The sequence below is a fragment of the Simochromis diagramma genome, unplaced genomic scaffold (assembly GCF_900408965.1).
Source record: "Simochromis diagramma unplaced genomic scaffold, fSimDia1.1 OVJJ01000150.1, whole genome shotgun sequence".
Classification (NCBI taxonomy): domain Eukaryota; kingdom Metazoa; phylum Chordata; class Actinopteri; order Cichliformes; family Cichlidae; genus Simochromis; species Simochromis diagramma.
Window position 1 is genome coordinate 2536040 of NW_024387083.1, and position 26646 is coordinate 2562685.

Genomic DNA, 26646 nt, shown 5'->3' on the forward strand with positions numbered 1-26646 from the left:
AGCAGCACAGGTCCTGGTGTTGTGAAGATGGTCTCGGGAAGCAACACACGCTCTTGTTGTGGTCAAGATATCCTCAGCAAGCCGCACTGGGTTGCTGAGGATACAGTGCGGCCCTGGTGTACTGTTGAAGCCTCTAGAGCTGTCTCAGAGCCTCCTGGAGACTGTGCAGTTAATCTCATGGTAGTGAAACTAAAAGGAGGAATGAAATAATAGGAAAGAAAAGTATTCCGCTCTTCTCCCCGCTGCTCTTCTTCCCGCTGCTCTTCTTCCCGCTGCTCTTCTTCCCGCTGCTCTTCTTCCCGCTGCTCTTCTTCCCTCTTCTGGGAGGCAGTGGGGAGGTAGAGCGTACAGCCCAATCTGGCGAGGTGTTGGAAGCGTATCTTACTTACTTGTCTTACTTCTCTCTATCACCTTTTCTGTCCCTTTAAAAAAATGAGGCTCCATAAATATTAAAGAGGTAAGCATTTCTCAGGTGCAGTGAATAGATAGAATAAACTGTAGAAAACTAAACAGCAGAAAGGAGAAGAGAAATGACAATTTTAACATAAACCAGTGACACACTTCTGATCAACCCTGGGAGGGCCTCCTAGGATTAGGGTGTCTAGTGATAATGGCCAAAACATCCGATGAATCCAAGATCCACTACTGACGATATGTCCCAAATTTTAATATTATAATTTAGATTAGATCTTTAATCCCTAAACCTAACCAAGGAAAAATGGCAGATTAGCTTGAGTAAAAGAACAAAAGTTAAGGCACACAACGTTGTGTGCCGCTGGTAGTTTCTGGGCTGCTTTTCCTCATAACAGCCATCCCCCAAGATTTTCTCCATTTAAAGCAATGCATTGTCAGGGATTCTAACAGCTAGTGCTTTTACTGAATCATGTGATGATTAGTTGGTCTTGTGTACATGTGTATCTCTTCAGTAAATATGTCATTCATTTTGCTGAGTCTGCAGACTCAGGATTTTAGCATTGCCCCGACCTCACACCAAGAAGGTCCTGATTCATAACTTGACTGGGGACTGGATGGATTCTAGTGTCCATTTCCTCTGGGTACTCCAGCTTTTTCCCACATTCCAAAACATATATATTTATTTATTTATTATTCTGTGCTAGACTATAGAATAAACTGTTGTATAAATGTATGGTAAACATGTGATTTGTATGTTTTGAGACAGTAAGATGAGAAAAGCACTATATAAATGCAAGTACATTATTTACTGTTCATAGCTTGACAATAACAAGAAATATGTAATATCACCTGAAGAGCAACAGAGGAACCGAAATACTCAGGAGTGACATGTGAAAAACAAAGAAAATGGATCTTTTGTTAGAAATCCTTTATGTTTAGACATGTCTGCAGTTATCTGAAGTAAAGCAACTTGCTCAGGATATTTTGTATACTTGTGTTTGTACCTAAGTGTTCTTAAATGTGTAGTGACCAAAAATTTCTTAAACCGAGAAAAAAAAGACAGAATAAGCAGGCCACATTAGACTTTAGAGGCTGTGGCCTGGAGGAGGGGTAAGTAATGTGATAAACTGTGAAGGGGGAGGGACATAGAGCGCAGTCCACAACCATCTGGAAACAGGGAGAGAGGAAGGGAGAAACAGAGAGGAAGTGAAAGAGTGGGACAGACATAGACGGAGGTCTGTTAGAAAAAAAGGAACAAAAGAGCGGTATAAAGAACTTTAATATGAAAATTTTAAAGTCCTACAGAGGAGCATGAAAAATGAACATTAACATGGTCTAGAGAAGAGAAGAGAAGATCCAGAAAACAAACTGAAAAGGCTGTTTGCTCTAGGAAATACATCTGAAAAGGAAAACCAAGTAAAGATCCAAGTCAGGAGCTGAAGGAGCCTGGAACAGGAGCGTCACAAAGACCAGAGACTTTGAAGATTTGAACCACATGCCAAGGTAAAGTATGTACAGAAATGCTACACTATCAGAAGTATTAGTTAGATACAGTATGTCCCTCCCTATATTTTAAAACTCTATTTTGGTGTTTGCTTCCCCCTCTTACCTTCAAGATTTTCACTTATTTAAAGACATAAAGGGATAAAGATGGCTGTGTTGAGGATAGGAGTGAAGAGCTCGAGGATAAATGAGAAAATTGAACTGTATTTTTGGATCTTGATAATGTTTAAAATATGTTTAAAATAAATGTGCCAAACATTTTTGCTTTCATGAAGCTATTCTGCTTTTGGACACAGCTGGTAACTCTTACACTCTAAAAAAAAAGAGAGAGAGAGAGAGACGGGATATGTTTCTGTGTTCTACCAATAGAAAATTAGTAGAAACCACTTTTTCTATCAGATGGACATACTTCTTTGCAACATTTTTGCTGAAAATAGGCCAGGGTGGGACTAGCCTGACAAGAAAAATTACATAATGTGTCAAGTGCCTTATATGAAGGTATTACTTTTATTAATATGCATAAGTTTTGGCAGACTAAACAAATTGTACTGAATGAAAATCTCATTATCTGAGATAATAATTTCTCTGTATTTTTTATTTAAATCTTATGATTAAGTTTGAGGGCTTCATCTTCCATCACCCGTTTTTATGTCTGTTCTGTGAACTTGCAAAAATAAATTATGTGCAAATTTCCCCAAATCTCCTACACACAAATTAATGATCCGTTGATCAGACTGTTGTGACCCGGGAAAATCAGGTACTGAAACAGAAATGCAGTCAGGAATGTAAGATACTGTTATAAATATTTGCCCCATATTTTGCGAATTTGTGTTGCAAGATTTAATATATCATTATTAATAATGATAATGCAGTGGGTGTGGATCAGTGGTGACAAATTAATTAAGATCAGAAATCACAATAAATCAGCAATAAAAGAAGACCTACTAATTTTCAGTTTGCACACACAAGTAAACATGCAACACTCAAGGGACAAAGAAATAGTCTTGAGTCATTGCTAATGTCATATTAGCTACTTATTAACAATAAATCTTATATTACTTCATATAAATTTCTTTGACAGTTTGAATTCCTAAGTACCATAGCTACATTTGAGGCATCCTGGATATTTTTTTCAGATAACTTTGGGTTAGTCTGTTTTCCAGCTCATTCCCCACACTAATCACTGAAACATGGTTTCCTCGGAATTTTGTGTTGTTATAAAATAAAAACCAAATCTGGGCCTTGGGCTCTGTGACTCACAAAGGCATGTAAAATAACTTGAGTATTGTAACTGGGTCTAGTGAGTAGGGGAGGGAACTTCCTTCCTGTCGGAAACTTCCTGTGTGGAGTCAGTAGTCCATGGCACAATCTAAGTGTTTATAAATGAAGACTTTCCCACTAAAGTTGGGTTTCAAGCAAGTCAAATTCAAGAACCTTTCAAGTATTGTTAAAAAGTGTTCCATTGCTCTGGTATGCTCGATACCAGCCAGAAACGCAAGTCCCCTCTGAGGTTCCGTCAGAAAAAGCATCCAGTGGTAAACCCTGCCAAATCAAAACTACCTGCTACGGTGAGCCATTATGGCATAAGTAGAAGTTAGGGGAGGGGAGCAAATAAGATAAGATAAAGAGCGCGTGATGCTGTGAAATTGCGAGGTTTGAGATTTACAAAACTGCTGCGCCGGCTGCCAGATTATACTCTAAACTAGTGAAATTATGACTTTAATTTAAACAAACATCCATCCATCCATTCGCTTCCGCTTATCCTTTTCAGGGTCGCGGGGGGCGCTGGAGCCTATCCCAGCTGTCATAGGGCGAGAGGCAGGGGTACACCCTGGACAGGTCGCCAGTCTGTCGCAGGGCCAACACACAGGGACAGACAACCATTCGCACTCACATTCATACCTAGTGACAAACAAACATCTGTCAGCAAATTTAAATCAAACATACAACCACTAACGATATCACCATGCAGAATGAAGGAACTCGAAGGTTCCTCCACGGATATTTTGAGCAGCACGTCACGGAGAAATCCGCCGGACCAACATAAATATAACAGATACAGAGGACCTACTCACAACCAACATTCAGATACGCGAGTCCACAAACAAAAGCTATTAACTCTAAACGCAGACAATAAATCCCTAAAACACATTCACGACATGTAAACAAGACGTATGCGAGACATTGATTTTCTCTGGAATCCTGGCCAGATAACACTGAAACGTGGATTAGAAACTTCATGCAGTCTCGTCTCAGAGCCTGATCTTATCATTGCTAAGTTTGAACATTTCCAGTTTAAAGAACTTGTTAAAAGCAAACGATGTGAATTAAAAGGAATGTCTTTTGGTATGAACGGCTAGTTTCCTAGGGAAATCAACAACAGACGTAAAGTAATTTTGCCCATTCTAAAATGACACAGACAGAAGGGCAAACACGCCTCTCTTGTCATGGATAACTGTTACATCGACGGACAGTTGTTACAGGTTCCCACTACCACCCCTGTGCCTTGTCTGAATGGATAAGTAGACAAAATGATCAAAACCATATAGCAAAATTATAATCCTTAGATAAGAGGATGGATGGAAAGTTATTAATCTCCGGGTCTCTTCTACAGAGTGTCCTTTGTCCTGTCTTCCTCCCCTCACCTGTTCCCACTATTGCCAAAGTACTTGCTCATAGGGGGCCATCTGATACTCTGTTCTCTGTATTACTGTAGAGGCCTTGGCTTACAATACAAAGACCCTTCAAGCAACTGTTGTGATTTGGAAAAATAAAATTGAAGTGAGTCATTAAAAAGACAGATATTTAAAGATATTTCATATATATATATAGAGAGAGATCTTTTTGGCAAATGTGAGACAAGCCTTTTTTGGTCCTTTACCATCAGCAGTAGTTTTTGCCATAGGAACTCTCTCGTGGAGGCCACATTTTGCCCAGCTGTTAACCGAGTCCTAAACACTGATCTTAAATGAGGCAGGTTCTTTAGATGTTGTGATGGGATCTTTGAGTACTTTTTGGTGGGCCGGAGTAGGGCTCATAATTTATTAAGCAAATTTTTCTACCTGGGTATATTGACAGTGTAGTGAAAAAGAAACAGATTTTTAAATACACATTCACAATCTTTCACTCTTCAACTCTTTTTACTTCAGCTTTTTTCCCCAATAATGCATTAGATTTTTGTTTCTTTTTGGGAGACAGATGAGCGCAAGTGGTCTGAGCAGAACTCTATGATAGAAAGTTAGCAGAGGTGGAACAGGCTTTCACAAAATATTTTGCTTTTTAAGGATAGTATTCTGAATGGCTTCAGCACTGTTGGTTAGACATAGAAAGTGTGCCAAACTTAACTTACTCTTTTGACACAGATCCCTCAACATTTTATAAGACACCCAAAGCACAACACAACAAACCATGAAAGATTATTAATTTATATTTAACTATGTTTTTCAGAACAAAACAATGTACTGGATATTTCACATAGGCTAAAAAAAACAAATAACTGAAATTGATCGGACAAATATTGTTAAAAGATCTCTCTTTGTCCTATTTCCCTCTCTCTTTTCCAGGATGCCAGTGTCACAGGGCTGTTTATGTGTTGTCAAGTATTTGATGTTTGTCTTTAATCTCATCTTCTGGGTTAGTATTTGCAGAATTTTTATTTGATTTCTAAGTTGGCTTTGTGTTTAATTTAAGATTTCTTTGTGGTCTCTACCAATTTAGTGTTGTATGCTGCATTCATTCACTCACACTGTGTTCCACTCTGTACTAAATTTTGGCTGTGTTAACATTACATTTTCTGAGAAGCTAGGAGGATGTGGCCTGTTTGGAGTTGGAGTCTGGCTGTCCTTCACGCAGTCAGAGTTTTCCTCTCTTCCACTTTCATTTCCGTCTCTCTCAGCTGCCAATCTGCTGCTAGTTGCTGGTGGTATTACTATGATAACAGGCTTTCTGGGTTGTCTTGGAGCGCTTAAGGAGCAGCGTTGTCTATTGTTTACGGTAAGACTTCATCCACATGTAATAAAGGTACCTTATGTTGAGAAATTCTAATCTTAGTGTGAAAACATATTAGTGGGGTAAGCCACCCTTGAATGAATCGCTTCACCCTCCAACTGCTCTTATCGTCTCTGCAGTTCTTTTTGATCCTGTTACTCCTGGTCCTGACAGAAGTGACTCTCGTTTTAGTTATCCACATTTTTCATGACCAGGTAAGCTCACTCTCTACAAGGTTCAAATTTTCATTAATTTTTCTTTATTTTCATTTTGAGGTGCTCCAGAACAATAAAAAAAAAATAAAAAGTGTCAGTTGTGCAAGGCCATGAACAGGTTTAGTTGGACAGATGAGGATCATAGAGACAGGGTGAGATGGGGGCAAATGTTCTGTTTTGGAGACCACTAAAAGGAGCAGTTGAAAGAAGAAAAAGAAGCAGAGTTGCTGCAGTGCAATGTACACAGTAAGGAATGTGAAAATATGTAACGATCCCATAGTTAAATTTGAGAAGACTCATTAGAAAAGGCTAAATTAGGAAGAAAAAAAAAGAAGAAAAATGAACAATTGGGAATTAGCACTTCTAAGAATCAAACCAGCATATTTTAGTTAAAAAAAATCTTTTAAAAAAGGGATATTTCTCTAAAAGTTAAATATCTTAGAAAATAATATATTCAAAACATCATAAAGCATAAAGCATAAATCTATATCTATATATATATATATATATATATATATATATATATATATATATATATATATATATATATATATATATATATATATATAGATATATATATATATATATATATATAAATACAATAAAATACTTCTGACAGTCTGACAGCCGCTGAAAGGAATCTCTGCCACTGAAGGAGCTGATCAGTGCTGTCAGAGTCTCCTGCATGGGGTGGAAGATGTTGTCCAACAGGGATGACAGCTTAGCCGCCATTCTCCTGTCACTCACCACCTCCACTGGGTCCAGAGATCATCCTAGAACACAGCCCTCCGGATCAGCCTGTTCAGTCGCTTCCTATCCCCAGCAGAGATGCTGGTGCCCCAGCAGACCACATCGTAAAAAAATGTCTGAGGCCACCACAGAGTCACAGAAGGTCTTCAGGAGTGGGCCCTTCACTCCAAAAGACCTGAGCCTCAGCCTCAGCCTGCTCTTCCCTTTCCTGTAGAGAGCATCTGAATTGTGATTCCAGTCCAGTTTATTGTTCAGATGAAAACTAAGGTACCCGTAGCTGTCCACAGCCTCAATGTCCATACCTTGGATGTTCAGTGGTTGCAGTGGAGAATGTTTGTGCCTGCAGAAGTCTACCACCAGCTCCTTCGTTTTTCTAGTGTTGATCTGCTGGCACCCCCTGTACTCCCTGTCGTCCCCATCAGTGATGAGGCCAACTATTGCAGAGTCCTTAGAGAACTTCTGCAGGAAGCACTGGGTGAAGTTGTGGGAGAAGTGTAGATGGTGAAGAGGAATGGAGCCATAACCGTTCCCTGTGGGGCCCCTGCTCTGCAGAAGACCCTGTCCGACACACAGTCCTGAGTTCTGGTCCGTGTGGTCCGTTGGTGAGGTAGTCCAGTATCCATGTTGTGAGGTGATGGTCCACTCCTGAGTTCTCCAGCTTGTCCTTCAGGACTGTGGGAATAATGGTGTTAAAGGCACTGGAGAAATCAAAGAACATGATTCACAGTGCTCCCAGCGGTCTCCAGGTGAGAGAGGGAACAATGTAGGAGGTGAATGACGGCATCATCCACTCCAGCTCTTGCTGGTAGGCAAACTTAAGTGAGTCCAGTGATGAGTTCACCAGGGGCTGAAGCTGAGCCAGGACCAGCCGCTCCAGGGTCTTCATCAGGTGGGATGTCAGAGCCACCGGCCTGTAGCTGTTGAGGTCCTTTGGACGTGGAGTCTTTGGCACTGGTACCACACAATTGGTTTTCCAGAGCTGTGGAACTCTCCCCAGCCTCAGGCTCAGGTTGAAGATGCGCTCCATCACCTCAGACAGTTGATCTGCGCAGGACCTGACAACCTGATGCCATCTGGACCCACTTCCTTCCTGGCTTTAATCCTCCTCATTTGCCTTCTAACCCGGATGGTTGAGTGAGAGACATGCTGGAGATGTGTGCTGGATGTGTACTGGATGCTGTGGTTGGGGGTGGGGAGTAGTGACCAGGGTGTGTGGGGGAGGTGTGAAGTGTCTGGGGTGTCAAAGGTGGAACAGCAGCAGTGGGGGGTGGGTGAGTCTGCAGCCGATGTTGAAGACTGCATCCTGGATGAATAGAATAGAATAGAATAGAATTCAACTCATGTCACAAGTACAAGGCAACGAAATGCAGTTTGCATCCACCCAGAAAGTGCTTTGGAAATAATATAGATATATTACAAAATATGGATCTATTATAGGTATGTTACAATGCACATGGTATGAAGGTATGTTATGAATATGCTATAACTATAAGTATGCATATGGTTAAAAATATGAAAACTATACAGAAATATGAAATATGAAACTATACAGATTGTAGATATAAAATTGTGAGTATTAATAAACAGTTATAAACAGTTGTAAAACTATAATTATTGTATTGTACAGAATGATTGTCTATACAACATTTACAGTAGTGTAGTTTAGATCAGTGAGATATGTGGATAATTTCTACAGTAGTTATATAAAGTGCTAGTGGTTGTAATTGGTGGTTCAGTCCATGTTATTATTGTGTGTATGAGGGTACAGTTGGTAATCAAACCTGTTAAAGAAATGATTCAGTTCATTTGCCCACCTCGCATCCCCCATGGGCAGAAGGTGTTAATCTTTGTGCCCCAAGATGATTCCAAGGCATCTCCAGACTTCTTTAACATTATTCTGCTGAAGCTGAACTGATCAGTCCTTTCAGCTCTCTCTGCACCCCTTTCAGCTCCTCCCTGTCTTCAAATTTGAAAGCCCTCCTCTTCTGCTTGAGGACAGCTTTTATTTCTTGGGTAATCCATGGTTTGTTGTTGGAGAAGCAACACGAGGTCCTAGATAAGTTAATGTAGGCTGTAACGAAGGTCACAAGGCTGTCACTGTCCTTCCCGTGGTCGTCACAAAGCATCTCCCACACAGTAGAGTCAAAACAGTCTTTTAGGGCCTCCTCGCTCAGTGTAAATTTGTTGTCACCTCAAAAAAACTCAACATGCAACCACTGATGTCTAAATCACTAGCAACAAAAGCGAGTACACCCCTAATTCAAAATGTCCAAACTGTGCCCAAAGTGTCAATATTTTGTGTGGCTACCATTATTTTCCAACATTGCCTTAACCATGTTGGCCATGGAGTTCACTAGAGCTTCACAAGGTGCCACTGGAAACTTCTTCCACTCCTCCATGATTTCATCATGGAGCTGGTGGATGTTAGAGACTTTGCACTCCTCCACCTTCTATTTGAGGATGCCCCACAGTTGCTCAATAGGGTTAAGTCTGAAGACATGCTTGCGCCTGAGACCTCGTAACGCTAATGAGTCACATGACACCAGGAAGAGAAAATGGCTAATTGGGCACAATTTGGACATTTTCACCTCGGGGTGTACTCACTTTTGTTGCCATCGCCAAGTAGGCAATAATGGCTGTGTGTTGAGTTATTTAGAGGGGACCGCAAACTTACACTGTTATACAATCTGTAAACTGACTACTTTACATTATAGACTACTTTACATTATATCAAAGTAAGGGGTGTACTCACTTTTGTGAGATACTTAGCCCTGCGACAGCTGGAATAGGCTCTATATATATATATACACACATGTGTATATATATATATATATATAGAGAGAGAGAGAGAGAGAGAGGGAGCGAGGGATAGAGAGAGAGAGATAGAGATAGATATATAGACGCGCCAGTCTGTCTATATTATATATTGTATATATACAATTGATTTTTTTATGATTAATTGTATATCCTTGTTTCGTTCACTGTCTTTTTGTCAGCTGGATTCAAAAGCACAAAAAGATTTAAAGGAAGATATGAAGATGTATGAATCAGATCCTGGCCTTAAGAATTCCTGGGACAATGTCCAGAAAATGGTGAGCATTTTTACTGAACAGCACATGAAAATAGAATAATCCTCTTTTCAACAGAATAACGGATATACTGTGTAGCCTGGGAAATTAGTTGCCACATGGGACACAATAACAGGGGTTCTTGCAGCATTTTAATGGCATACAGATAATATACAAAAAGGAAAAATCACAAAACATCCAATAAAAAAAATATGCACTGAAAATACAACAGTGGCTCTGGCTACAGACAAAAACAAACGGAGGAACAAATTAATACCAAGCCAAAACCACCAAATGATTGCAAAATGACCGTAGGCACTTACACTACAGTTTCACTAGCTTCATGTCTGTACACACTGGAGATTGCAGACTCTGCATCTTGCTACACATATAAGTTCATGGAGGTTTCTAGTCCGTGTGGAAGGTAATGATCACCAACAACAGCTACAAACACATGCACAGTCTTGTTAAATATTGCCTTAAAATTTTTAAAGTATTGACACAATAAAGTCTCAACACATTACAGTCATATTTGCCAAGGACTGCATGAAGCAATTTTGCACCACAGTCTGCCATACATCTCCAGCTTGGTGCAGTCCAAACGCAACCCCAATTCAAAATAAACCTGACAAAACCATAGACCAAGATGCAGTTGGCAAAATCTAGAAGTAACTACTGTTCTTGGTGATGGTGCCACCTTGTGGTGGACGTTTGTCAGTTTAATGAACTTTACAGCCACAAATTATGAACATTAAAAAAACACAGATTCAAAATAAGTGATGAGAGTACATGACAAGAGTATAGGCACCCTAATAACCCAAGAGAAAACTGTCAAGTCAAAAGGATCTACATGAGTTTACACGTGTAAATGTTAAACGTAGATTAAATATTTGGTATTACTGTCCTCTTTGCATCCTGTCATCTGCTCTTCCAGTTCAAGTGCTGTGGCGTAACCAACAAAACAGACTGGTATAACGTGCTGCAGGGAAAGCTACCCTTATCATGTTGCTCAGTTGGGACACAGACCTGTGTTGAAGGATGGACTGAGGTTTGTTGCTTTTTAATTTTTATTTTTTGGGGGGGATAAACCTCTCAAATGAAACAGAATTTTCCTACAGATCAATGAATGTATGTGTCACACATACTGCTTGAGCAACTGCATACTAAAGTCTTTGCGTTTTTCAGAGCAGAATTTGCTAACAAATCTTAGTTTGGTAACTACAAGATTTATGTTTCAGGAATTGTGTAGACTTCAACTCTGAGTCAGCTACCAGGGTAACAGACTCTGTGAACTAAACCTGAGGCTATGAAGCAAGATTTTGGCTTATCCGGGTAACTTTAGGGTTGGCCCATGGTTTTCTGTGGTCAACTACAAAGTTGGTTCACTTCTTACCAGGGTAGATCACTATAATGCGGTAGATCTAACCAGCTCTGCTCCAGCTTAGGTTCCAGATTCAAGATCAAAAGATATGAAATCACCCTAAGCAATTCTCCAGAAAAAAGCATCACAATTGCTGGAAGATCCCTTGGACCTCTGCAGGAAGAATAGCAGGTTCTTCAAAGTTTTCAAGTAATTGAAAACTCAACTGGCTTCTCTAAAAATGTAAAAGAACCCACCCACCACTTTAATGACACTCTAGATCTTGTTTTAACATATAGCATAGAAACTGTTTACATTTAAGAATATAATCCACCCACTGTTATCATCTTCAATGGCCTGTACCAACACAGAACATGAGCCTGGTTCTGTTGGAGGTTTCTTCCTGTTATAATGGAGTTTTTCCTTCCCACTGTCGCCAAATTGATTGCTGGGTTTTTCCTCTGTATGTATCATTGTAGGGTCTACCTTACAATAGCCAGGGTCTACCTGGAGCTGAACAGAATTTGTGCCTGATCTTGCCTTAATTAAAAACGGATCACGGTTTGGATTTGACTTGCGGTTCAAATGGCAGCATAGGTTGTGATCCATAACAGAGCCTGTGATATCTTCTGGTTGATCTGGTCAAATAACTGAGACTATTTAGGTTACAATTTTTAAGTGGAAAATATGTTGAGACTCAGTTTCTGAATTCAGCCACCATTCTTTCCAACATGTTGTTTGATATTTAATGACCGAATTCTAATCTGTGGACAAATTTGCATCTAACATAGTGTCTTTTACCCTGATAACTGACTCAGAGTTGACGTTAACTCTCTGGAGCAGAAAACAGGAGTTTCACACATCTCAGGGTTTAGGAACTCAGCTGCTAGCTAGACCTGCATGCTGGAATATAGCGCTGGCATTCTTCTTCGCTTTTCTTTCTATCTATAACTACTCTGCCTCAACTGTTTCCCCATGTCGTTTGCAGCCATGCTACCAGAAAGCAAGAAAGTGGCTGATAAAAAACATCACCTCTGTCCTGGTGTTTGGAGTGTGTATTGGTGTTGTGCAGGTAGACGATATTAATGTTTTCTATATACTATACATACATACTGTCCATAAACAAAATGTACATTTAAACTTAGTAACTGTTTGCCTACCCTTTAGGCTCATAAAACTTGAAATAACGTATCTTTTGGTAATTATGTGTTGTAAGCTGTAGCTCAGTTATTTGTACATTTACAATGAAAGGTGGTATAGATTCCAAAATCTTAGATCATATATAAGCTATTAGGAATACTTGTGTTTAGTCTGAATTTCTTGATTCAGTTATTCATGCTGATTGCTTTTAACTGGTCGAAATCGCTTGCATTCGCTTATACACTGTGGATGTGAACATGGGCAGCTGAGGACAGTGCAGACAAGTAGTTCTTATTATACATCCTAGTCCACCTGGAGTCTGAGTGCATAGTTGGTGCATTTCTGTGTAGTTCCTGTCATATGTAGCGTTAATGACTTGTTAATTAATGACCTGTACGTCTCCTCTTGTTTTGTCAGATTTTGGCCCTGGTGTTCTCCATGCTCATGTATTGTCAAATTCTTTCGGTCGAGAAACACTTGGACTAACTGCAGAAAAGCTGTTCAACAGATGTCACGTGACGCCTATCAAACTCATGAACTGAATTTCTAAAATCCATAATCCAGCCTGGAACATTCCACTGATTAATTTTGGTTCAGATTTTCAGTCATTACATTATTACATGGCAATTACTGTTAACACTGATTTACTTAGTTCTTCCACACCGCGCTGTACAAAGACATCTGTTAACTGGGATATATTAATTAACCTAGTAATGACTATCATTTCCTTCATTGTAGATACAATTTGACAAATATTTATTTAGTATATACTATATTTTTAGCCTTTGGATGTCATTTATCTAAGATGTAAAAAAAGCACAGAGGAGCACTCTTAATGGACTGCTTCTTACATAGCGCTTTTCTACTGTCTTGGAGTACTCAAAGCGCTCTATACAACACGCCGCATTCACCCATACACACCAGCACCAACCTTTGTCAGTGCTTTAACTCATACTCCAATGGATGCATCGGAGACCAAGTGGAGGTTAGTATCTTAGATTAGTAAGCTTAGAGCACCTGGTATTCCCAGGCAGTCTCCCATCCAAGTATTAACCAAGCCCAACACTGCTTAGCTTCCAAGCCCAGATGAGATCAGGCGTGCTCAGGGTGGTATGGCCGTAAGCATGAACTGCTGCAAGGGGCTAAATACACAAACTGCTGGTTCAGTTTGTGTATTTAGTCCAGCACGGTGGTAGCAGAAAATATATTTGACACATGGACCCTGGAAAATAGATTTTTATTTGACATTTAATTCTAAATTTCTATCCTGTAAAATGTAGGCATACTGGATATACATCTGCTTCACTTATTTTACCGCAACAATTTTCAAATATCCTCATAGTCACTCAGAATGTAACTCTTGGTATTCCTTTATAGCCTATATATTCTAACTGATACAGGGCAAAATTTAAAGTACAGATGCAGGCAAGGGTAGTACTGGTAAAATTTATTAGATGTGAGGATCACTGATATCCACCCTGCTTAAAGGTCACAACATGCACAAGAATTTGAGTATGTTGAGACAGTCTCAACATACTCAACAATACTCCAATGTCTTAACATTAGAGCAAGTTCACCTAAAAATGAAAAACAGTAAAAATAAATAAATAAAAAATGTCCTATTTGACAAAAGTTTGAGTAACAAACTGAGTAAGCTTTGTGAGACTAGCAGAAAGTAAGATAAAGTACATGAAGACTTGATTCAGGTGATTCCCTGTAAGACGTGCAGCTCAGTTTCAACTCCATCCATCTGTTCCCTCTCGCTTGGTCGCTCCGTGTCTTTGGGCTGTGGGAGGAAGCCGAAGTACCCGGAGAGAACAACCCACGCAAACAGGAGGAGAAGATGCAAACTCCACACACAAAGGACTTCACATAAAACCAGTAATTTATCCTTTAGACATTACATCCCCTGTGTGGCATATATCAGTGTTTTGCTTGTAAATTGGTGTAATTAATTAACAAAAACAGTGAACTATTAAAACCTTAAGAGAACAGAGATTGATGTTTCATGTCAAAATAATGTAAAGTGCCTTTGCAAAAAAAAAAAAAAAAAAAAAAAAAAAATCAATAAAAACATAAAAGGTAAACTCACAATTACATACATACAGTGTAAAGACTGTGGCTTTACTAAGGTTTTAGGTTGAATATTACATTATGTCCATTCATGTTAATACTTACATCCATAAGGAATTTGTCCACTTTCAACAAGAAATGGTTATTTGCAATAAAAATAATAAAATATCACACACACACACACACACACACACACACACACACACACACACACAAGTTATATAGAGAGACAGATTTACAACTGTGGCTAAGGAAGCCCGGAGAGAACAGATGAGCACAGGGACAATATGCTCCACACAGAAAGGCTCCTCCTGGTGGGTTTGAACCCAGGATCATCTTGGTGTGAAACCAAACAAAACAAACAAAAAACAACAACAAAAAGGGACAGTCCCTATTACACCTAGTGCAATTCAAACATGTAGAATCTCTCCTCATAACTTATAGACAGGAGGCGTTTAAATGCTCCTACTCAAATAGAAAATAGACATACAAAAACACTTTGGATCATGCAAAAACACAGACTGTTCCAACTCAATTAAAAAAAAAAAAAACTGGAAAAATAGCAAAAACAAAAAAATCAAAAACTTTAGTGTTTACCTTTTGTGGATTAAAGACCTGTCAATCAAACGATAGCAATAGAAATATCAGTCACTAATCTCTGAACATTATACCCTCTCTATATAGCTTTTGCTAACATACACAAATCCACATCCTGTGATCCCATGTAAATTAGATCCACAGAAAGAACAATACCAGTAGTAAGGCATGCAGTGCAGGAACTAACAAATCAAACTTTAGAATAAAATGCAAATGTAAATATTTGGAAATTGACTAAAGAAGACATAAAATCTTGCTCTTGGTCTGCTTTAGCTCACTGGATAGTTGTGAAACTAAACTATAAGGGTGATTGTTAATTAGATTTTTCAGTGAGATTCAATCTTAAAAGGGTACTGGGTGGGTGGTGGTATTTACAGTTTTTTTTAATACAAATAAAGTGTTTAGACTCAGTCTTAAGGACACAGAAACAAGTAGGAGTTTTTACCAATTCACTGAACAGAAAGGAAGAAGGCAAAAATTGCCCAGTCACTACAGAACAGAAAACTGATGTTAGAGGTATTCTCAATTTAACTGACAGGCCTTTTTTTTTTTTTATAAAATAATCTATATTAGTAACAACAAATGACTTGTGCAAATCAAAAACCTGGAGAGTCTTTCTAATGTCAGCAGAATTCAAAAGGCTTCAAGAATTACTGAGTGTTTACATAAGGCCATGGAAGAAAAAGTAAGTCACATATTAAAGCAGAGAAGGTTTCTCTATTCCTCTTCACTTTCCCATCAGGTCCAGCAGTTGGTGTTTAGTTGAAAAAAAACAAACAAAAAAAAGAAAACTGCTCAGTCATATTCTAGATGCTCATCCAAAGTTACTGCATTCTCCTGCAGATGAAAAAGTCTGTATGATTAATTATACAGAGGAAAAATTAGAGTTCATAACAGCCAAGGCCCGTCTGTAAAAAACATAATCACAGTCAATGCAAAAATGAAATCACTTACCCATCCTCCATTGCTTTTCAGCCATGGGGCGAAGTTCTCCATGTAATACTCTGCATAGCCTTGCATCCGCTGAGCTCCCGTGGCTGTCACTATTCGCCGTGATACTTCCATGCTGACAGCCATCCGTTGCAGTGTAGGACTGGCTGTTGGTTGCTGAGAAAGAGTTTCAGCTACATGACTGCTGCTCACAGCATCCAGGAGTTTGGAAAATGATGCATATGAAAGACGGGTCAAACTGGAGCGAAGAAAACGGTCCGATTGGATCTGTTAAATGATGCACATTTGCTTTGAGTGCGCACGCAAACACATGAGGAAAATTTACACCGTCTTCAGCTTTATGTTTACCTGAATTGATTAATTTATTGTAATTATTATTATTATTATTATTATTCCCAAAACATTTGACAAATGAATAAAGGACCTTTACAGACAGTATAATGAACCACTACTTACCACAGTATTGATAGAATCTCCTTCCGAAGAGAGCACCTTGACAAGTTCCTGCACTATTGTTTCTTTATCACATACTGCTGAGAAAGAAACATCAGCTTTACTGAAGATGAAGATATTATAGTTCTTGATCAGTTTTTCTAACTTCACATAATGTACTGCATGTATTTCTGATCTATCAATTTTTTTTAATCAATCACTAGTTGCTCAAGTGTTTTTCCGGTGTTATCAGTCACCTTCAACCAATTCAGTAAGGTTTCTTTAGCTGAGCTGAGAGACAGTCCAGAGTCCCAAAGCCTTAGAAATGGCTTTGTAACCTATTCTGATGTCTGTGAAGGTTCTCAGTCATCCAGGTCATCGTAGTCAAAGGAGCTTGCAAAGAAAAGCATCTGGACTTCTTCAAGTTGCTTGAAGACGTTTCACCTCTCATCCAAGAAGCTTCTTCAGTTCTAAGGTCAAATGGCGGAGAGTCCCATATTTAAACCCAGTGGGAGTATCCCCTCAAAGAGGGACAAAAGGGCCCCCTGATGATCCTCTAATCGCCTGAGCCAAGGTGCGAAAACGGGTGTGGGTCCCAATCAGCCAGGGTTTTCGGGTGAGCTCATTGTGAAACCTGGCCCCACCTTATCATGCGATTTCCTGAGGTCAGATGGCCCAGGATGTGAGTGGGCGTTAAGGCGTCTGGGGAGGGAACTCAAAACTGGATTATAGATATACCTATTCTGATGTTAGTGACCTGAACCAAGGTCAAGTCATTTGTTCTTGAGTTTCTTTTTATTGTGGAATGATGTGCTGGTTTTATCTTATCAGGTTCTATTTCAGGTCTGGCAGTGATGAGTAAGTTCTGGGTGTGGCTAGTGAAATTAAACTCACCATTTCCAAAAACGTGGTTAATCACAGTTAATTCATGAGTTGACAAGGGGGGAGGTTTCAAATAGTGCCAAGGAGATTTGGGCAGCTTTTTCCCCATAAATGAAATAATAAATAAATGACTATATTTTATATTTATTTTTTGGACACAATCATATGCAAAAAAACAAAATCAGGCAAGGGGCAAATACTTTTTCATGTAACATTTCACATGAGCCCCTTCTATGATGTTTCCTGTGTTACAGCATAGGTAACTAATTTGATACACTCAGTCCTAGTCTCCAAGTTATAATTAATACCTAACAATACGCCTAACCTTGGAAAATATTGCTGCATATTTTAAGCATGCTGTAGTCCAGGTCAAATAAATAAATAAAATAAAAATACTTAAACAAACAAAACTTGGATGCAAAATGACCACAAACCATCATCCTTGCTCTAAACTACCATGTCACAAGTCCTGCCTTTCTGGAAGCATTTTAGATGGGCATCAAAGCCTTTCATAGTACAGAAACAGTTTTGCTGACAGTGACCAGTAGTTTACCAGTCACATTAGATTAAAGTGATATTGCAGCCCCGAGTCTGCAGGACCTCAGTGATGCATTTTATTCTGTGGATAAAAACATTTTTTGCCACCCCTTGCAGACTGGCTTGGCATTAAGGGTGCAGCTCTATATTGGCTCTTATCAATGAGCCAATGTAGAGCTTAAGAAGAAGAGTTTTTCGGTAACGGTTCATCTCAGGATCAATCTTCTTCTGTTTGGATCTGCTTCCACTTGGTAATATTATTAGAAGATAACATCTCCTTTCATTTGTACACTGATGACTGAGTTATATCTTCCACTAAAATAGATATTAAAAGGCTGGAAGACTAACAATTTCGTCCAGTTGAACAAGAACGAAACAGATTTTCATCATCTTTTGTCCATCCAAATCTCCATACAAGCTCCTTTGCCAGCGTGTTAGATTATTGTATCCTATATTTTACATCTCTTGCAAAATATAACTTTGTGACTCAGAGCTTTACTCTGACAAACAAATTTGCTCCGTTGTCAAAAACCAGCTAAGCGTTATCACCTCTTTGAAATCTTTTGTCCTTTCAGCAAGACTGCTGACTGGCACAAAGAAATATGGGCACATCATTACAGTCTTGTCCTTGCCACATTAGAATTCATTTAAGAGCTTACTCATTATTTTTAAGACTCTTAATGGGCAGGGGTCAGCTTATATCACTGATTTAGCTCCTATATGTCTCAGATCTTTTGTAGAATCAAAGCTCTTTACAGATCTTTACATACAAGTTGATGCCCCAAACAAAAAGGTGATGCGGCCTTTGTGGTCACTGCTCCTTGAATGACCTTATCACCTGAAATTGGGGGGGGGTGACCCACATCTTTGCTTCTGAGTCTAGACTCAAAACCCGCCTTTGTCCCTGTTAATATTCCCTTGCTAACAAACTAATGTCTCATTTGCTGCATGTCTAACTCATGCATCCCCTCCTGTCCTCTGGTGGTTGTTGTCATTTTTAACGTTTTGATGCATCTGGGGTGGTAGCAAAGTAAAACACAAAGAAGGTGCTTTGCACTATTGAAGAACATGAAAAATTTATGTTCATTTTGTGGTTAGTTGCTACCCTATAGGACCTTGCAAGTGTGAAAACATGGTAAATCTGCTTTATAAATACATTTTACTTACATTTATTAGTTATTTTACTGTTCTGTGAATTCTAGTTTGGGTCAATATACCATTTTAAAGTGAATTAATGTATATGCGTGGCTGTGCATGCAATTACCTGTTGGTGGCTGTGTTTTGGGACTATTTCTCTTTATACTGGTAGACTTCTGGGCAATCTTTTCCAGCTTCTCTGCCACATTACTGTAGAACTCAGGAGGGTGATCTGTATGGACAAATGTACATGAAATATCCATGAACAATAAAAGGACTTTTGCCACTCAAATGCAGTCAAGTGTTTAATTTGAGTTATTGCAGGAGAACTATGTTCACTAGTATCTTCCAAGAAAGCAATGGCTGGCTCTGGTTTATTAACCACTGTCTTCCTCCTCAGTGTGAGTGCTGCCTTTGACACTATAGCTCATTGCAGCATTCTCCTTCTCAGGCTAGCTTCTATTCGAGTCACTGAGATACCCTTCAAAATAATTTAAATCTTATCTCTCCCACCTCACTCAGTTCATTCAACTAAAAAAAAAAAAAAAAAAAAAAAAAAAAATTCAATCTCATCCATTTTTAGTTGCCATTTAAGTCCCCCATGATCTTAAATATTAATATCAAAATAAAAGTTGTACCATAGAAGTTACCTCCTTTGAGTGCAAGAACCTCTTGTAGATTATCTTTATCAACAAGATCATCAAATAAAATTCTTTAGCAAAAAGTGAGAAGAGGTTCCTGAGTAAAAGTCAGATGAAAAGGTGCTGTAATGGAAAAAATTCCTTGCCCTACTAAATTAAATAGTCAGGAAGTATTGCTGACATCAATCGGCATGAATAGTTCACCACGCAACACGTGAAAATTACATTTAGATGAATACATTTATGCAATTTTTATACATCTTTAATATTACAAATGTACACAAGACGAGCGAATTTTGTGTGTCCAGGTGATTAAATACGACTGATATTTCTTCTTTTGGAAAATGTAACAGTCAGAGAGCTTACTGGGAGAGATGACATTTGGTGTAGGCTCCGGTTTTTTGTTAATTGGTAATGTGTCAGGTCGCTGCGGATGAGACGGACGCTCCTGTTTGTCCTTATCCTTCTGTAACCTTAAACTAAAGATCTTGGAGAGCTTCTGTTTGATGTTTTTTTGGCTGAGCTTTTTCTTTGGTTTCTTTTCACTTTCATCCTCTTCTGATGTACAGGAGGGGGATATGGTGTCATCCTGTGGAAACAGTTGAAGTATTTAAACTATTAAATTTTAGTTAAGTACTGATAATTATGATGAGAAAAAAAAAAGAACCAGTCTCAGGGAGACACTGAAGTGAAAATTATAAATTTTTCCCATTTAGTACTCTTTTCTAGCCTCCATGGTCTTAATGTATCATAGTACTAATGTATAACAATACCATGTAGACACTACACTACAGGTTTGTGTCCAACATCACTCACGGTCTTTCATGTGTTCCAGCTCAAAACAATACAACACACTTACTTCGCTTTTGTCTTTGAGGTGTGCAGGTTTTGCTTTGCTCTTCCTGCCCAATGAGCCTTCAGGTTCTTTGGCAGGACGTTGTGTGCTGTTACGATGTGGCAGTTGCTTTATGAGGTCTTTGAATCCAGTCTTTTTTTCATCTCCTGAAGTGACAACCTGAGGATTCCGCTCATCCTTTGTTTTTGGTTTTGGGTTGGAACTAGCATGGGAAAACAAGACAAATCATTAAAAATAAATGGTCACATAAATAATATTGCAAATATTTAATTACTTTATTTAAAATAATTACTTACTTAAACCTTTAGATTGATTAAAATGTAGTAAGTCCTAAAACGATCTACCCTTTAATCATTGCTACTCACTGGTAAAGGTCACAAACAGCACAAGTCAGTGAGCTATTATCCAGAATGTTGTGTCTTGAGCTACAATTTAAAAAAAAAAAAAGATACAAACACAAAGACAAACAAGCAAAAAATAGAATAGTAGTGAGTTATATTACCTGTACTTGTGGTGATCATTGTAGGCCCCTCCTACCCTCCCAGGCCTCTCTTTCAGAGGAATCAAAAGGGAGCGATGTAGAAAAGCTTGGAGCACTAAATGAGTCTCACTCTTAATCTCAATCAAAGAGATGGAGGACACAGATGAGCGGCGTCCTTCAGAGTCTGACATCACTACAGTTTAAAGAAAAAAAAAAAATTCTTAAGTCATGTTATAAAATCCTCAAAAAATAAGCTACAATAGAGTGAAAAAGTGTTTGACCCCCTAATTTCCTCTTTTTATGCATGTTTGTCACACTTAAATGTTTCATCAAACAAATTTAAATATTAGAAAAAGATGATACAAGTAAACATAAAATGCAGTTTCTAAATGAAGGTGTTTATTATTAACTCATTTACTGCCAGCCATTGGCAGTGAATGAGTTAAACCCATTGACTCATTCACTGCCATTGACGGCTATAGACGTCAATGGCAGTGAATGAGTTAAGGGGGAAAAAAATCCAAACCTACATGGCCCTGTGTGAAATAGTTCAATTCAACTGCATTTATACAGCACCAAATCACAACAACAGTCGCCTCAAGGTAGGGGTGGGCGGTATAAACGGTAAATGGTAGAAACGATATAAATTTGACCAACGGTAGAGATTTTTACTATACCGCTCTACCGCGATAGCACATGTTGATGGTGTCATCATTAAGCTGCACCTGTTTTGGTCGAAAGCATTGCAGCAGCTGCAAACAACATCATCTGCAAATTATGCTGGGCAACAGTAATAGCAAAGAGACGAAGCACTTTTGGAATATGAGGAAAGCCAAAAACTGCGCTTCCTCCACTTCCCTATCATTGATTCACTAATGCCGAATTCTCTCGCAGCTGCTCTATTCCCTGCTCTATTTCTCTATGTTGCAGTATATTAATGACTAACCTTGTATTGTGGATGGATTATCTCAGTTGTTTTCCTGACTGAAGTTTAGTCCGTTTATAGCATCCTGCTATGCAATTGCATTTGTCCCTAACCACCAGAAACCCTCACGTTATCTTTTATTGAGTGGAAAAAAGTTAGCGTTCATCCTTCAGCTTCACTGTGCTAATGTTATGCCAATGTAGCTGTTTTGCTAGCAATCACTTAGGACATCACTATATACCAGCTAGTCCAACTTCAGTAACCCTACAAACGTCACTGCTTAGTTTTCTGTCTTCATTTATGTTGGAAGTGATAGCAGAGCTGTACGTTTTAATTTTTCCAGATATCTCTCAGTCAGAACATGGCATATCATGTTTAGGTGGAAACTAGCGAGCTAACTTCTAACTCCGTTGAATTGAATAAATTCTGTTTTCATGGATGCCTGGATGATAAACTTAATTGTTGCACCTGGTAAAGCAGCAACGCTGATCATTTTATTAAAGATGAAAGAATTTAGACAGTTTTTAACTCTCAGTGATGCCGCAGTGTTCGTTTGACTTTGGGACCTGAAGCAGACAGAGTTTTGGACCCAGATTACTCCGCGAGGCTCCTGACTACGGTAACCGTAATGCTCCGACAATCCATCAGGCGGTGTGGCTTCATAGCTTACCAAAGTCGTACTAAAACATTTTTGACAGATTTTTGAGAGCCGTGTACCACATAAAATCTGTTTGAGGTCAGTAAGCACACCCAGAACCAGGCACACTGTCGATTTTTGAGAGAATTAAAGGATTTTAAGTGTGCCTTATAGTGTGTAGAATACGTTATACAGAAGAAAATAATATATCGCGATATATATTGTTACCGCACATGCTTCAAATTATACCGTGATATGGATTTTAGGCCATATCGCCCAGCCCTACCTCAAGGCACTTTATATTCTAAGGTAGACCCTACAATAATACATTGAAGGAATCTGGAGGAATTTCAATCTTTTAATTATGTTATGCACTGTTGAAGTTAAACTATCCAAATCTCTTTCTATCTTTATTTGAGGAACATTAATTTTTTTGAAAATTATTGAAATATGTAAAGACAATTTTTAATTTTTTGTACCAAATCATAATTACAATCACCTGTTGACATCACGTGTTTCAAATCATGTCATTATTTAACAAATTCACCTGATTACTAGCACTACATTGCTCCTATCCCAAACTTTTACGGAATATGTTGCAGGTCTGAATGACAGCAAAGGATGTCTATTTACAAATGAAATAAAGTTGACCAGACAAAACATGAAATATTTTGTGTTCATATTGTCTGCAATGACACAAGTCAAATTTAGAAATCACTCCTTTCTTTCTTTATTTTATTTTTTTTGCATTTTCCATACTGTCCCAACTTTTTCTGATTTGGGTTTCTAAGATAGGGCCTGATTATTTACGACCTTGTATGTGAGGAGCAGGATTTTGAATTCTGGATTTAACAGGGAGCCAATGAAGGGAAGCCAATACAGGTAAAATCTGCTCTCCCTTTCTAGTCCCTGTCAGGACTCTTGCTGCAGCATTTTGGATTAACTGAAGGGAGTTTTTAGGACATCCTGATAATAATGAATTACAGTAGTCCAGCCTGGAAGTAATAAATGCATGAACTAGTTTTTCAGCATCACTCTGAGACAGGATATTTCTCATTTTAGAGATGTTGTGCAAATGGAAGAAAGCAGTCTTACATATTTGTTTAATATGTGCATTGAAGGACATATCCTGGTCAAAAATGACTCCAAGGTTCTTCACAGTGTTACTGGAGGCCAAGGTAATGCCATCCAGAGTAAGAATCTGGTTAGATACCATATTCCTAAGATTTTCAGGGCAGAGTACAATAACCTCAGTTTTATCTGAATTAAGAAGCAGAAAGTTAGAGGCCATCCAGGTCTTTATGTCTTTAAGACATTCCAGCAGTTTAAATCAAATGACTGGATAATGTCCTGCATTAGGAAATTCTGATATTTTAATCTTTAAATCTCCTTTCCTTTGCTCCAAGATGCAAAAAGGTAATAATAATACAACTAATAATATAATTAAAACAAACCTTAAATACTAATCCGTATGTTTAAAATACACAGTGACTTTCAAATGTCCTCCATTACTGAGGAAAATTTTGCAGACCAACAAAGCCAGCCTGCCATTTTTCATATCCTCCCTGGTGAACTTGATCTATCCACAGAGTTAGAGAGTTGATCAGCAAATTGTTTATTGTGGCTGATTTTCGTCTAGTTATCATGGAACTGACTTCATGATCCAATGATTGAAACTAGCACATACAATCGACTGTCGTTATGCATGTTTTTTTTTCTTTATTTTAATTCCTGTTGCTATGAGAGTCTTTAGTTCATGAACTTGGGTCAGACAAACACAAACTGAACCAGACTAAACATACTTCACTGCACTGTATGTATGTGTGCTGCACAAATTCTCTCTGGAATTAGTAACGTTTCTCTGATTCTGACGTATTGCGAAGTTATCCCCCAGTGCTTTTCCTTATTTGATGGTAGTATTAAGAGCTGTTCCTTATAATATGTATACTCATGTACTTTCTTATGCTAGTAACTCAGTTTTTTGTTTTTTTCCCTAAGGAACAAATTTGCTCAACATAAGAGACAAAAATGACATGGAAAAACCCCATGGAGCTATAGAATTGACTGCTTATTTACATGTTTCAATTAAAGATTTTTTTTCTAGATAATATTCAAGTGACGTTCGATTGTGTATACGTTCTTCTACGTTCCGCCCAATCGATTCTTTTGTGAACTCTCTGTTGTTGTTAACAGGTCGCAACACGGGTTCGAAACAGCTTGAAAGAGAAACAGAAACAAACAAGTGATTCTAATAGTTCCATTCCATTCATTCCTTACACCACCTAACAAAACACCGCCTTACACACTTTTTATAACCCCCCTCCAAAAAAACAAAATTTACGACGACCCTCATCCATGAGATACCTCTGCCAAGGTACTCTTTAATATCGTTTAAAAACTTTAGCTCAATTCATTTTAATCAAAGAATACGTGAATTAAGAACAGTAATCGCCCGACCGACCAGGGACAGAACTTTTCCACGGTATTGATGACTCGAGTTCAAAGAATATTTCACTAACTTTTACGAAAGGTAAATACGTGCTAGACTGAGACAAACTTATATATACAATAAAAACTTTGTACCTCGAGGTGTGTCTCGACGTGTCGAAGAAGACCCGAATTGAGGTTTAGAGTGTTTTTGCCATTTGCTTGCGCAGCTACATTGAACTCCGTGGTAATAGTCTTCTTCTGCCGCTTCCACGTCTTCTTCTTCTTTTTCTTCTTCTTCTTCTGTATAGGGTTTACTGGTGGTTGGCAAACAGCAAAATAGCGCATTACCGCCACCAACTGGTGTGGAGTGTGGACCGAAATGACAAAAAAATTAAAAATTAAAAAATTTTTTAAAAAAAATTCAAAGCCTCTCGAACAAATGGGCCTGCCTTAAAAACCAAAATGCAGCCCGATAACTTTCACTTACAGAGGTCGTGCGAAACAAAACAATCAAGTCCAACTGCACTTCCATATCGTCCAGCTTTTTGATCAGTTGTCTGCATTCAATATCATACCTCTGACAATTCAAGAAAACATGTTCTATTGTTTCCTGTTCCCTACTGCAGTCACACTCCCTTGTACAGTGTTTACCTATTAAAAACAATGTGCTATTTAAACCAGTGTGTCCAAATCTCAGTCGAGATATAATCGTCTCCTCTCTCCTGTTTCGGCCTGTACTTCTCATTTCCCCCACCTTCCTTTGGATTTTATAAAACCATCGCCCTTTCCTCTCTTCCTCCCATTGCTTCTGCCAACCTTTCGATCATTTTGTATCGTATTCTACTCTTGAGCTCCGTCCTACTCACACTAATAACCATATCTACTATCGGTCTCCTTGTTGCGACTTTTGCTGTCCTATCTGCCATTTCATTTCCTTTAACTCCATGATGCGCTGGTACCCATAAGAATGTGACCATAAGCCCCATCATAACAATTCTGAACAATGTTTGCTGGATCTCTATCAGAATGCCAGGTCTGCATTCTGAGTGACTGTCTTGCAGACTGGCCCATGAAGAGCTAGAGTCTGAACATATCACAGATCTTAGTGGTTTTGTTTCTTCAATCCACTGGACTGCTAACAATATTGAAACCATTTCACCTGTGTACACTGATAAATCATCACTGATCCTTTTGATTCCACTTCTTCTTCAACTACTACTAGTTTAAATGCAGTAGGCACACCCAACTTACAGGTGCATTACTGCCACCACCATTAATCCCGTTGTTCAAACATAATCAAATTAAAGATTGCCTACTTTCCGTGTACTAACAGATTCCACAGTTTAATGCTTTGTTTGCTGTTCTTAAATAAAGTCACTAATCTTCTCCTCTCTTCCTCATATTCATTGTGGTGGATGATTGAGTGTTAATGCAGTGTTCCAAAATGAAAACCGTAGAGTCACACAGCTGTGCTGCAAAGTGACCATAGACAAGGTGGGTTAACCATTTTTAATGTAAAATATGAACGTAAACCCCACCATGACATGTTTTTGTTGTTTCTCTGGATTATTATTTTTTTCAACATTTTGAGTGCAAGTGTTTTGGTAAATGGACTGGTACTTATAAAATG

The 26646-nt window shown here is 38.6% G+C and overlaps 2 protein-coding genes and 1 pseudogene across 2 annotated transcripts; 1 reads left to right on the top strand and 2 right to left on the bottom strand.

The window, feature by feature from the left end:
• The first annotated feature begins 1566 nt into the window (after positions 1-1566).
• Positions 1567-14435, top strand: tspan4b (tetraspanin 4b). Its single transcript, XM_040045733.1, has 8 exons — positions 1567-1917; positions 5481-5550; positions 5719-5910; positions 6045-6119; positions 9866-9961; positions 10872-10985; positions 12286-12369; positions 12855-14435. Exons 1-8 carry the CDS (start codon positions 1910-1912, stop codon positions 12921-12923), a joined length of 708 nt encoding a protein of 235 aa, XP_039901667.1. The 5' UTR covers positions 1567-1909; the 3' UTR covers positions 12924-14435.
• On the bottom strand, positions 13443-13561 carry LOC120742607 (annotated as a pseudogene).
• On the bottom strand, positions 13870-25315 carry bcl2l12 (BCL2 like 12). Its single transcript, XM_040045729.1, has 8 exons — positions 25170-25315; positions 21046-21217; positions 20547-20745; positions 20054-20276; positions 19174-19278; positions 16515-16588; positions 16062-16325; positions 13870-15944 (listed from the first exon to the last, which is right to left on the bottom strand). The coding sequence occupies exons 2-8, from the start codon at positions 21213-21215 to the stop codon at positions 15903-15905; spliced, it is 1077 nt and encodes a 358-aa protein (XP_039901663.1). The 5' UTR covers positions 21216-21217; positions 25170-25315; the 3' UTR covers positions 13870-15902.
• Between the last annotated feature and the right edge of the window lie 1331 nt (positions 25316-26646).

What these genes read in the sequence shown, in the direction of transcription:
- tspan4b (XM_040045733.1), top strand. An exon ending in TCCACATTTTTCATGACCAG is followed by an intron (nt 6,120 to 9,865) that starts GTAAGCTCACTC and finishes TCTTTTTGTCAG; the next exon opens with CTGGATTCAAAAGCACAAAA. An exon ending in GTGTTGAAGGATGGACTGAG is followed by an intron (nt 10,986 to 12,285) that starts GTTTGTTGCTTT and finishes TGTCGTTTGCAG; the next exon opens with CCATGCTACCAGAAAGCAAG.
- bcl2l12 (XM_040045729.1), bottom strand. Translation starts at nt 21,215, where the DNA reads ATGTCAGACTCTGAAGGACGCCGCTCATCTGTGTCCTCCATCTCTTTG. An exon ending in CAAAACACAGCCACCAACAG is followed by an intron (nt 16,589 to 19,173) that starts GTAATTGCATGC and finishes CTTTCTCAGCAG; the next exon opens with TATGTGATAAAGAAACAATA. An exon ending in TGAAAAGCAATGGAGGATGG is followed by an intron (nt 15,945 to 16,061) that starts GTAAGTGATTTC and finishes TTTCATCTGCAG; the next exon opens with GAGAATGCAGTAACTTTGGA.